The following is a 12398-nucleotide window of genomic DNA, read 5'->3' as shown; positions in this document are numbered from 1 at the left end:
ATGCTTGGGGTCATTGTCCATTTGGAAGACCCATTTGCGACCAAGTTTTCACTTCCTGACTGATGTCTTGAGATGTTGCTTCAATATATCCACATAATTTTCCATTCTCATGATGCAATCTATTTTGTGAAGTGCACCAGTCCTTCCTGCAGCAAATCACCCCCACAACATGATGCTGCCACCCTCGTGCTTCATGGTTGGGATGGTATTCTTCGGCTGGCAATCCTTCCCCTTTTCCTCCAAACATAACAATGGTCATTATGGCCAAAAAGTTCTATTTTTGTTTCATCAGACTAGAGGACATTTCTCCAAAAAGTACTATCTTTGCCCCATGTGCAGTTGCAAACCGTAGTTTGCAAGGATGAACCAGACTTGTGGAGGTCTACAATTTTTTTTCTGAGGTCTTGGCTGATTTCTTTTGATTTTCCCATGATGTCAAGCAAAGAGGCACTGAGTTTGAAGGTAGGCCTTGAAATACATCCACAGGTAAACCTCCAATTGACTCAAATTATGTCAACTTCGACTGTATATTGCACTGGTCTCCCCCAAAGCCAACACTTACTTTGGCCGCCTTTCCTTCCAGTTCTTTGCTGCCAATGACTGGAACGAATTGCAAAAATCTCTGAAGTTGGAGTCTTATATCTCCCTCTCTAACTTTAAGCATCAGCTGTCAGAGCAGCTTACCGAATACTGTACCTGTACACAGCCAATTTGTAAATAGCACATCCAACTACCTCATCCCCATATTATTACTTACCCTCTTGCACCCCAGTATCTCTTCTTGCACATCATCATCTGCACATCTATCACTCCAGTGTTAATTGCTAAATTGTAATTATTTCGCCTCTATGGCCTATTTATTGCTTGACCTCCCTAATTTTCTACATTTGCACACGCTATACATAGATTGTTCAATTGTGTTATTGACCTGTTTGTTTGTGTAACTCTGTTGTTTTTGTCGCACTTCTTTGCTTTACCTTGGCCAGGTTGCAGTTGTAAATGAGAACTTGTTATCAACTGGCCTCCCTGGTTAAATAAAGGTTACATTTAAAAAATATAATTTGGGTTCCAGTCAACTTGCCATTGTCTTGGGTGAAGTTGCTGCTGAACGCTGATCTTGGGTCAGTTTTGCATTTCCAAACCAATCCTTAAACCCTTCACTCAAACTTATTGATTATCTTGCACAGATCTAACAGCATGTGTTTCATCCTAATTCTCCACCCTTCTCCAAAAAGTGTGCACTTACTATAGCAATGTTGGACTGTATAAGGAGGGTTTGACTGGTTCAGAGTTCAAAGTGCCACATCGATAAGAAAGCAGATGAAATTAGATGAAGCGGGAATCCAAATAGTGGGGTTTAATTGCGAACACAGCAGCACATGGGGAAAGGTTGCAGGATAATGTTATGGTTTACTAGGGAAATACAAGCGGGATATACAGTGCCTTTGGAAAGTATTCAGACCCCTTGACTTTTTCCACATTTTGTTAGGTTACAGTCTTATTCTAAAATTGATTCAATCGTTTTTTCCCCCTCATCAATCTACTCACAATAACCCACAATGACAAAGCAAAAAGAGGTTTACAAATTTTTGCTAATTTATGAAAAATAAATAAATAATGGAAATATCACATTTACATAAGTATTCAGACCTTCTACTCCATACTTTGTTGAAGCACGTTTGGCAGTGATTACAGCCTCAAGTCTTCTTGGGTATGACGCTACAAGCTTGGCACAACTGTATTTGGGGAGTTTCTCTGCAGATCCTCTCAAGCTCTGCCAGGTTGGATGGGGAGCGTTGCTGCACAGCTATTTTCAGGTCTTTCCAGAGATGTTCGATCGGGTTAAAGTCTGGGCTCTGACTGGGCCACTCAAGGACATTAAGACTCGTCCCAAAGCCACACCTGCGTTGTCTTGGCTGTGTGCTGAGGGTCATTGTCCTGTTGGAAGGTGAACCGTCGTCCCAGTCTGAGGTCCTGAGAGCTCTGGAGCAGATTTTCATCAAGGATCCCACTGTACTTTGCTCTGTTCATCTTTGCCTTGATCCTAACTAGTCTCCCAGTCCCTGCCACTGAAAAACATCCCCACAGCATGATGCTGCCACCACCATGCTTCACCATAGGGATGGTGCCAGGTTTCCTCCAGACGTGGTGCTTGGCATTCAGGCCAAAGAGTTCAATCTTGGTTTCATCCGACCAGAGAATCTTGTTTCTCAGGGTCTGAGAGTCCTTTAGTTATTGTGTCGAGGCACAGATCTGGGGAAGGGTACCCAAACATTTCTGCAACATTGAACGTCATCCAATAACACAGTGGCCTCCATCTTTCTTAAATGGAAGAAATTTGGAACCACCAAGACTCAAACTGAGTAATTGGGGGAGAAGGGTCTTGGTCAGGGAGATGACCTTGCACAATTTTCTGCAAAGGGACCAGGACGACTGATCCGTGTAAAGGAAAGAATGAATGGGGCCATGTATCGTGAGATTTTGAGTGAAAACCTCCTTCCACCAGCAAGGGCATTGAAGATGAAACGTGGCTGGGTCTTTCAGCATGACAATGATCCCAAACACACCACCCGGGCAACGAAGGAGTGGCTTCGTAAGAAGCATTTCAAGGTCCTGGAGTGGCCTAGCCAGTCTTCAGATCTCAACCCCATAGAAAATCTTTGAAGGGATTTGAAAGTCTGTGTTGCCCAGCAACAGCCCCAAAACATCACTGCTCTAGAGAAGATCTGCATGGAGGAATGGGCCAAATTACCAGCAACAGTGTGTGAAAACATGGTAAGGACTTACAGAAAACGTTTGACCTCTGTCATTGCCAACAAAGGGTATATAACAAAGTATTGAGATAAACTTTTGTTATTGACCAAATACTTATTTTCCACCATATTTTGCAAATAAATTCATTAAAAATCCTACAATGTGATTTTCTGGATTTTTTTCTCTCATTTTGTCTGTCATAGTTGAAGTGTACCTATGATGAAAATTACAGGCCTCTCATCTTTTTAAGTGAGAGAACTTGCACAATTGGTGGCTGACTAAGTACTTTTTTGCCCCACTGTATATGTATTCACCCCCTTTGCTATGAAGCCACTAAATAAGATCTGGTGCAACCACTTACCTTCAGAAGTCACATAATTAGTTAGATTGCACACAGGTGGACTTTATTTAAGTGTCACATGATCTCAGTATACATACACCTGTTCTGAAAGGCCCCTGAGTCTGCAACACCACTGAGCAAGGGGCACCACCAAGCAGCACCATGAAGACCAAGAAGCTCTCCAAACAGGTCAGGGACAAAGTTGTGGAGAAGTACAGATCGGGGTTGGGTTATAAAAAAATATCAGAAACTTTGAACATCCCACGGAGCACCATTAAATCAATTATAAAAAAATTGAAAGAATATGGCAACACAACAAACCTTCCAAGAGAGGGCCGCCCACCAAAACTCACAGACCAGGCAAAGGCATTAATCAGAGGCAACAAAGAGACCAAAGATAACCCTGAAGGAGCTGCAAAGCTCCACAGCGGAGATTGGAGTATCTGTCCTTAGGACCACTTTAAGCCGTACACTCCACAGAGCTGGGCTTTACGGAAGAGTGGCCAGAAATAAGCCTTTGGTTAAAGAAAAAAAATAAGCAAAAACGTTTGGTGTTCACCAAAAGGCATGTGGGAGATTCCCCAAACATATGGAAGAAGGTACTCTGGTTAGATGAGACTAAAATTTAGATTTTTGGCCATCAAGGAAAATGCTATGTCTGGAGCAAACCCAACACCTCTCATCGCCCTGAGAAAACCACCCCCACAGTGAAGCATGGTGGTGGCAGCATCATGCTGTGGGTATGGACTAGGAAACTGGTCAGAATTGAAGGAATGATAGATGCCGCTAAATACAGGGAAATTCTTGAGGGAAACTTGTTTCAATCTTAAAGAGATTTGAGACTGGGACAGAGGTTCACCTTCCAGCAGGACAATGGCCCTAAGCATACTGCTAAAGCAACACTTGAGTGGTTTAAGAGGACACAGCCTCTCAGCCTCCAGTATTTCTGCTGCAGTAGTTTATGTGTCGGGGGGCTAGGGTCAGTCTGTTATATCTGGAGTACTTCTGTCTTATCCTGTGTCCTGTGTGAATTTAAGAATGCTCTCTCTAATTCTCTCTCTCGGAGGACCTGAGCCCTAGGACCATGCCTCAGGAGTATATAAATACATTTGATTTGACACATTTAAATGTCTTGGAATGGCCTAGTCAAAGCCCAGACCTCAATCCAATTGAGAATCTGTGGTATGACTTAAAGATTGCTGTACACCAGCAGAACCCATCCAACTTGAAGGAGCTGGAGCAGTTTTGCGGTGAATAGCTATGCACACTCAAGTAAATTTTTCTGGTCTTATTTCTTGTTTGTTTCACAATAAAAAATATTTTGCATTTTTAAAGTGGTAGGCATGTTGTGTAATTCAAATGATACAACCCCCCCCCCCCCCCCCCCCCCCCCCAACCAAATAGGAAAAATGCCAAGGGGGGTGAATATTTTTGCAAGCCACTGTATGTAAATAAGGTATCTATTTTGTATGTGTGTAGATTGCTAAGGATTTAAAATATATATTTAAGAATAAGGCTGTAATGTAACAAAATGTGGAAAAGTCAAGGGGTCTGAATACTTTCTGAAAGCACTGTACAAACATGTTAACATACAAGCATGACTCACAAATAACTGAAATGCATCTCACATGCTGGACTGACAGGAAATATCCAGTCATTTGGCAGCAGCAAATTAACTTTAAAATCAACTAAAAAGGATCTTAAAACTAACATTTATAGACAATAATGGAAAGTCAGTCACACACAACATGGAAAGGAAAACATAAATTGGCCGCCCCATGCATTCACCAACAGGAATAAGCAAGACTGGAGGGAGAAACTGCTGCTTAAATATTCAAGGGTGCGAGTGAGCAGAGTTGAGAAACTTGATGTGAGTGGCAAGGGAGGGCCGTGGCCAGAGGTTATGGGCGAGGACATGAGCCTTAACACTTAGACATTAATTTAAATCTTGAATCCTTAGTTGCTACATCCATTTTGGGACTTATAAATGAATTATATATAGCCATTGATTCTTGAATAATATAACTTGTAAATTACTCATGAGTTTAGGTCAACTGTCGTACCCTATCAGAATCCATAATATTAGCTTGTTTTACTCCAATGTTTGTAAACAATGTACATGTAAACAAACATGTATAGCCTCAAAACATGGTTCGTACTATACTTTTGATATCATGTATGGTCAGTCCTTGCATCCATACCTCGGTCTATGAATTTGAGAGTGGTTACATTTCGCTGGCCCATCCTTTAACGTTGTTACCAAAACAGGAGCAGAGACAGCTTGTTGTTTCAATTAAGGATTCTAGGTTTATCAAATGATGGAAACACCCTCCAGCCAATGCTTAAACCAATCAAATGCTTTAAATGCATGCTGGTAAGGGTAGGCAACAACACATCTGCCACACTGATCCTCAACACGGGGGCCCCTCAGGGGTGCGTGCTTAGTCCCCTCCTGTACTCTGTATTCACCCACTACTGCGTTAACACGCACAACTTCAACACCATCATTAAGTTTGATGGACGACACAACGGTGGTAGGCCTGATCACCAATGATGTGACAGCCTACAGGGAGGAGGTTAGAGACCTGGCAGTCTGGTGCTAGGACGACAACCTCTTCCTCACCGTGAGCATGGCAAAAGAGCTGATCGTGGACCACAGGAAAAGGGGGGCCGAGAACGCCCCCATTCACATCGACAGGGTTGTAGTGGAGCTTCAAGTTCCTTGGCGTCCACATCATTAAGAAACTATCATGGTCCATACACACCAAGACAGTCGTGACGAGGGCGCGACAATGCCTATTCCCCCTCAGGAGACTGAAAAGATTTGCCATGGGTCCTCAGATCCTCAAAAAGTTCTACAGCTGCACCATCAAGAACATCCTGACCGGTTGCATCACCACTTGGTATGGCAACTGCTTGGTATGGCATTCCGACCATAAGGCGCTACAGAGTGTATTGCGTATGGCCCAGTATATCACTGGGGCCAAGCTTCCTGCCATCCAGGACCTCTATACCAGGCGGTGTCAGAGGAAGGCCCTAAAAATTGTCAAAGACTCCAGCCACCCTAGTCATAGACTGTTCTCTCTGCTACCTACAGCAAGCAGTACCGGAGCACCAAGTCTCAGTCCGAAAGGCTCCTTAACAGCTTCTAACCCCAAGCCATTAGACTGCTAAACAGTCCATCAAATGGCTAACTGGACTATTTGCATTGACTCCCTTTTTTATGCTGCTGCTACTCACTGTTTTATCTATGCATAGTCACTTTACCCCTACCTACATGTACATTTTACCTCGACTAATCTGTACCCCTGCACATTCACCCGGTACCAGTACCCCCTGTCTATAGCCTCTTTATTGTTGTTGTGTTACATTATTTTGTTTAACTATTTTCTTACTTAAAAAGAAAATGGGCATTGTTGGTTAAGGGCTTGATAGTAAGCATTTCACAGTAAGGTCCTATACCGGTTGTATTCGGGGCATGTGACAAATAAACTTTGATTTGAAAGATCATGCTTAAGTGCACAGTTCTGTAAGGGTGGAGAATCAGGATGCAGCCAATGGTTTGTAGTAAAGGGGGTAAGGGTGTTCCATAGACAGGCAGTCCCATAAGTTAAAAGTATAAACATTGGGTTAGCCCACTATTTTTAGCACATCCCCCAACAATCGCTGTGTAATGTGAGCTCAGACTGATATGTGAAAGAAATAGACAAGCAACTTCATCAGAGGGCTAAACTGAGACAAAAAACAGGTTGTACATTGATTGGGATAAGATTTTTTACTGGTCCGTCAGGAAAAAGTCCTGGCCCTAACCATTCGTATCTGCAAGGGGAATCAACAAGGCCTAACAGTCTGGGTACTGACAAAGAGGATAGAGATGAAGTTGGAATTGATCAATTGTAACCACTTGGTAATCATCTGCTTATTGACAGTTACATTCGACTTGTTATACACCATCTAAAATCAAAGTAAAAATACATTTTTGAAGCCTTCAAGGAGAGTGCAAATAAAATTCTTTGGATTATCACTTGTATCCTTTAAAAAAAAAGTATACTGTACAACAGCTAAATCGTTTTTTATATCATATATATATACATATATATATAAAACTGCTAAAAAGGGACTCTTCAAATCTACATATTAACACCAGGAGCTTCTGCAAACTCAAATACATAATTTCCAAAACTACCATGAGTGCATTGTTTAGTTGAGCAACTTCTGATATGGATGAGATTGAAAGAAGCAGTACAGCAAATTCGTAGTCGGTCTGTCCAAGGGATAAAATATCGGGGTGGCTGTGCCATTCATATTCATCATCAGCTTCCTTGAAGACTCCACAGAGTACAAACATTTGTTCATTTACTCTACTGTTGTTGATGCTTTGTTGTTGCCCATAGACATCCTCAAAGACAGCCGCAGTTTGTAGACCCTTTCATGAAAAAACAATTAGGGAATCTAAAATGTATGCCTAAGAGTCCATGACTGAGAGTATTAAAAAAGATGCTCAAATGTCTATGTAAAAAAATGTCAATCAGCCAAGTAGTTATTGGAAAGGTACAGGCAGTCAGTCCTTTCTCAGGGTTAGGTTAGTTTTAAATGATCTAGAATACATCCTCACTCTTTTCTTCCTCCCATGAGCTAATCACTGATCTGTAAATGAATGGATAAGCAAAAGGAAAGTTACCACCTGACCATCCTTATTAGATCAGAGACTACCTAAAGAAGAAAGGATGCACTTTTTACTTGAACAAGGCCTCAATCACTACCCACACTACTATACCCCTGGGCGAGGTCTGTTGGGTGTTTGTGGAGGGAGGCGAGGCGTTTCCAGGCGGTGGTTGCCTGGCGTGTCCTGCTTGTGTAAGGCAACTGGAGCTGAGGCCAAGGAGCCTGCTGCAGGATGGGAGGAGTTAGTGGCTGAAGTGTTGGCGACCAGCTCCATCTTCCCCTCCAGCTTGACCAGGCGCGTCAGGATGTCGTCCAGCAACACTGCTATGGTCCTCTTCAGATCAGCTGTGTGTGTGTGTGTGTGTGTGTGTGTGTGTGTGAGACAGAGAGAGCAAGAGAAAAAAATAAAACAATCCATTTTTGTTCAAGTAGTAAATTAGCGGTCCCTTTCATTTCCAGAGCCATAACCAGAGAAAAGTGTAGCTTCAGGTTCTCTCTAAAACAGCCCTTACCATAACCGGCCATGGAGGGGCCCTGCGGTCCTCCCAGTGTGTTCTGGTTCTCCTCGTTGAGCACCTTGACATATCGCCGGCTCAGCTCCAGGATCTGTTGGCGTAGCTCGCCACTGCTCTTGTGGCGCGGCTGCTGCACAGTGTAGCGCAGCAACATGAGCCCCCACGCCAGCCCCAAGATTATCAGCAGCCCACTCAGCTTCTGGGACATGTTTCTCCCCAGCATGGTATGGAGGCTGGACGTGGGCTGGAGATAGATGGTGGTGGGCCAGGAGAGAGGGGTAGGGGATAGAGTGTTGGGCTGGCGGATAGAGTGTGCGGCTGGGGGAACAGGGTTGGGAGTGGGGCTGGTGCTAGGTCTGGAAGTGGGTGATTTGAATTGAATGGGCAAGGGGGCTGGTGTGAGGAAAGGAAGGAGAAGGATCTAGGGGAAAAGGGGCACGGGTTTGGAGCTGGGGCTAGGACGTAGACAGGGGATAGTTCAAGCAAAATACTCTGACACAGGGTTAAGCGGGCTGGGGCTAGGACTGGGGGATATGGGGCTGGGGTTTTGGACTGGGGGATATGGGGCAAGGGTTTTGGACTGGGGGATATGGGGCTAGGGTTTTGGACTGGGGGATATGGGGCTAGGGTTTTGGACTGGGGGATATGGGGCTAGGGTTTTGGACTGGGGGATATGGGTCTGGGGGATATTGGGCTGGGGTTGGCTATGGAGGAGCACGGGGAATAAAAACACTACACACACCTGGCAGTCAACCATGGGGCCCAAACACATACATAGCTGCGTCACTCAGAGACGGAGGATCTGAAGGAGAGAGACAGACAGACAGGCGAGTCATCCATGTCACGTTTCACTCTGTGGGGAATGACACAGACACAATTAATCATGAACTTGGGCTGGGGTCAGACAGGCACAACAATGTTGTAGAACATACTTCGGTCTTCAGATAGAAAAGCATTGTGTAGAACTGACATTTCTCTCATAAATATAAAAATCATGAGTGAAGATGAATCATGTCAGCTCTATCATGGCATTTCTATCTACAATGTTCATTATTGCATCATTCGGAAGGCTGTTTAGAAAGAAAAGCACGGAGTAGAACTGAAATTATGCTCTGTTGTGCATATTAAGAATTCATGAAAGTTGCTATATAAATTATATTTAGCAAATATCCTGTTTCTCTGCATTGTTTAAATCCCTGGCATGGATTATAAACAGGGCCAAATTGCCTATCCCAGTAGTAGGCCTATTTTCTATTTATAAAATAATATATTACAAAAAAAACGTTTTATTTAACTTTTATTTAACTAGGCAAGTCAGTTAAGAATTTGTTCTTATTTATAATGACAGCCTACCCCAGCCAAACCCGGACGGCACTGGGCTAATTGCGCTGTCCTATGGGATGTGATCCAGCCTGGATTTGAACCAGGGACTGTAGTGACGCCTCTTGCTCTGAGATGCAGAGCCTTTGACCGCGGCGTCACTCAGGAGTAGTCAGTGCTTTCCAGGATTCTCAGGACATCCCTACCCTAAACCATCATTTCAACTTCAATGGGGAAGTAGGGACGTCCCAAGGATTTCACAGACCATGTTTTAATACAGACAACGATATATAGGCTACCTTCATTTTCTAATCAAGGCTGCGTAATACATGCAGGTAAAAAAAAAAATCTAATTATCATATTTCGCTTTTCACAGCAGCTCTGTCAATGCTTTAATTATTTATCTGAGATCTCATGAGTGTGGGAGTGGCATACCCTATTGGGAGCAGATATGCATTGGAATAGCCATGGCATAAGCCTAGAAGCACAGAATGCTTGGAGACTAACTAGCATTTTGTGAATCTATGACATGGCTATTCGAATGCATGGCCATTCTTGATGACGTTAGATAAGAGTGCAAAGGCTCTCATCTATCGCTTACTGCTTTCATGGGAGGATCTAGTTTGCTGCATAAAAGCAGAAACATGGTGTTTGACATCAAGGCCTAATTGTGTCCTCACTAAAAGGTCTACTGAAGAAGTGAATGCAGAAACAAACACCTAGGCTATCCTACTTGCACAGGGCTGAGATGACAATGGAAAGAACCACTGTCCACCGGACTTTTGTGCTTATTCAGTGTATCATTGTTCTTTACAAAAGTACACTATCAACTTCGGACAGTGACTTCCTGTTCCACGTATGCTAGTGTTCAAACAAAAAGGGCGTGTGCAGGGAATGATGTGATAAGATATGCTGTCCACTTCACCCAATCATCTGTCAAGCATTGTTATACACAGCACAAGTCGGGGCAACAAATCCATCAGTTAAACATTGACCTACACAGCTGCCATCTGGGGGTTTAGGTTTGAATTTATTTGCAACAAAGAAAATAAGTGATAAACAATACAGATCAAACAAATACATAAAAACGGTGTGCAGGTGTGGTTGGAAGCCCGAGGGTTTGTATAAAAAAACAATATAGAATACATAAGTACAAAAATAAAACACGGTAGTGTCATCACCTCAACTAGGCAACGCAGCCAGGTTTGGCTCAGGTTTGTGGAAGGAAAAGTTAGCTAGCTAGTGCATGACAGAACAGTTAGTGGAACACTAAGTAAGCTAGCCAATAAGACATAACTAGCTATGTTAGCAAATAAGTCATACTTTAATAGTTTCTTAAACACACATTTAAGCTTGATGGTAGCAGAGACATGTAGCGAAACTGTTAGCTAGGTTTCTAGAAAACTGGCTGACTATAGGCTCTTGCAGTGCTGAGTTTGCTAGCTAGCTGCTAGACTAGCTTGTTTATAGCGTGCATTATGTAGAAATGCTAGCTAATCTTTATAGCTTATCGAACATGATAACTTGGCCAGTAAGACATCCACAAAGTTGTCTCACACCTCGAACAGTACTTCATTGACTTGTATCAAACCCATCTAAAAGCAAACTAACGTTATATTACCTGGATTTGTTCGTTTGAATCACTAAGCTGTTCGGAACATCAGTCTGCGATCCCATTCCAAGAAGGAGAACACAGCACAAGGCAGAGACAAATGTCACTGTCAGAAGATGCTTGATAGATAGCTAGCTAGCTCACTGCTAACACGGAATCTAATATCTCAATAATATTAAGCATTACAACTGAAATAAATGGCCTGTCCTTAAATTGAGTAGAAATGCATAATTGTTCATAATGCAATCGGTCTCGAGCACAGTCCGTTTCCTGAGCGACGAATAGCGGTCTTGTGTGTACTGCGTCACCGCTTTTTTTCTGTATGGATTGAAGGGAAATGTATTGCGCATAAACACAGAATATCAGAGAGTAAAAGGAAGAGAGAGGCCCAACTCGGCGGAAAATCTGTCTCCCTCCAGCAGGTGGCGGTTTTTCATTGTTTCGCCCATCAAGCAAGGAGTTAGGGGGTAAACAGAGGACAAAAGGGTGGACAATCTCGAAGAAATTAGTTTTTGTATGGAGGTCAGTGAGTTTAGAATTTGGTCAACGAAAAAAACGGTTGCTACGTGAGATTTATATGATCGATTAGAAGTTTCACACGGCTTAAGCTGTGACAAGTTACTGATATATGTAGGACACGTGACATCCCGGGCAACTTTTAGAAAAAAACACTTTATTTTGGAGTTGTCTTGAGTTGGCTATGCATATTCATGTCATGAGGCCAGCATCTCTGTCCATTGTTTACAGGTGGTTAACGTCAACAACCCTCATCGAATATTTACAATACAGAAGTTACCACCAAACCAAAGAAAGGATAGGCGGGTGCTAGACAGGCCGCCGTGCCGCTTTGTGAACAACGACTCCCTAGGGCGGAGAGACGGTTTATAACCTTTGGTGAAATTGACCAAATACTATAGCGGCCGCTCTTAACAATGAAAATAATGGAAGACAGTTTGGAGGAGGCAAGATCAGGTGGGACTATTCCAGCCAATGAGAGGGCAGATACGCAGGACCACGACGGTTTCCACTAGTTACCACAGCCACAAAGTAGAAAAATCTTTAAATTTCACGAAAACAAAAATGAATTCATCCTCGTGGCAATATTGGGGAAAAAACTAAAACAATAACTTACAAACACTATTTTTTATTTGCTGATTGTAATAATTTTGGAAAGGAATGAATGGATGGCATA

General features: G+C 43.0%; 1 protein-coding gene across 3 annotated transcripts; it reads right to left on the bottom strand.

The window, feature by feature from the left end:
• Positions 1-6854: 6854 nt before the first annotated feature.
• LOC139373732 (coiled-coil domain containing 126) lies at positions 6855-11499 on the bottom strand. Of its 3 annotated transcripts, XM_071114650.1 has the most exons (4): positions 11216-11499; positions 8272-9127; positions 7872-8104; positions 6855-7741 (listed from the first exon to the last, which is right to left on the bottom strand). In XM_071114650.1, exons 2-4 carry the CDS (start codon positions 8495-8497, stop codon positions 7730-7732), a joined length of 471 nt encoding a protein of 156 aa, XP_070970751.1. In that variant the 5' UTR covers positions 8498-9127; positions 11216-11499; the 3' UTR covers positions 6855-7729. The 3 variants fall into 3 exon arrangements, with proteins under 3 accessions (XP_070970751.1, XP_070970750.1, XP_070970748.1); XM_071114649.1 differs by lacking the exon at positions 11216-11499 and having other exon boundaries at positions 7862-8104; positions 8272-8723; XM_071114647.1 differs by lacking the exon at positions 11216-11499 and having other exon boundaries at positions 6855-8104; positions 8272-8723.
• Positions 11500-12398: the final 899 nt, after the last annotated feature.

The sequence above is a fragment of the Oncorhynchus clarkii genome, chromosome 18 (genome assembly GCF_045791955.1).
Source record: "Oncorhynchus clarkii lewisi isolate Uvic-CL-2024 chromosome 18, UVic_Ocla_1.0, whole genome shotgun sequence".
NCBI classification, from domain to species: Eukaryota; Metazoa; Chordata; class Actinopteri; order Salmoniformes; family Salmonidae; genus Oncorhynchus; species Oncorhynchus clarkii.
Note: the sequence above shows the minus strand (reverse complement) of the source record. Positions and strands in the feature narration are given on the sequence as shown.

What these genes read in the sequence shown, in the direction of transcription:
- LOC139373732 (XM_071114650.1), bottom strand. Translation starts at nt 8,497, where the DNA reads ATGCTGGGGAGAAACATGTCCCAGAAGCTGAGTGGGCTGCTGATAATC. An exon ending in CCCCTCCATGGCCGGTTATG is followed by an intron (nt 8,105 to 8,271) that starts GTAAGGGCTGTT and finishes ACACACACACAG; the next exon opens with CTGATCTGAAGAGGACCATA.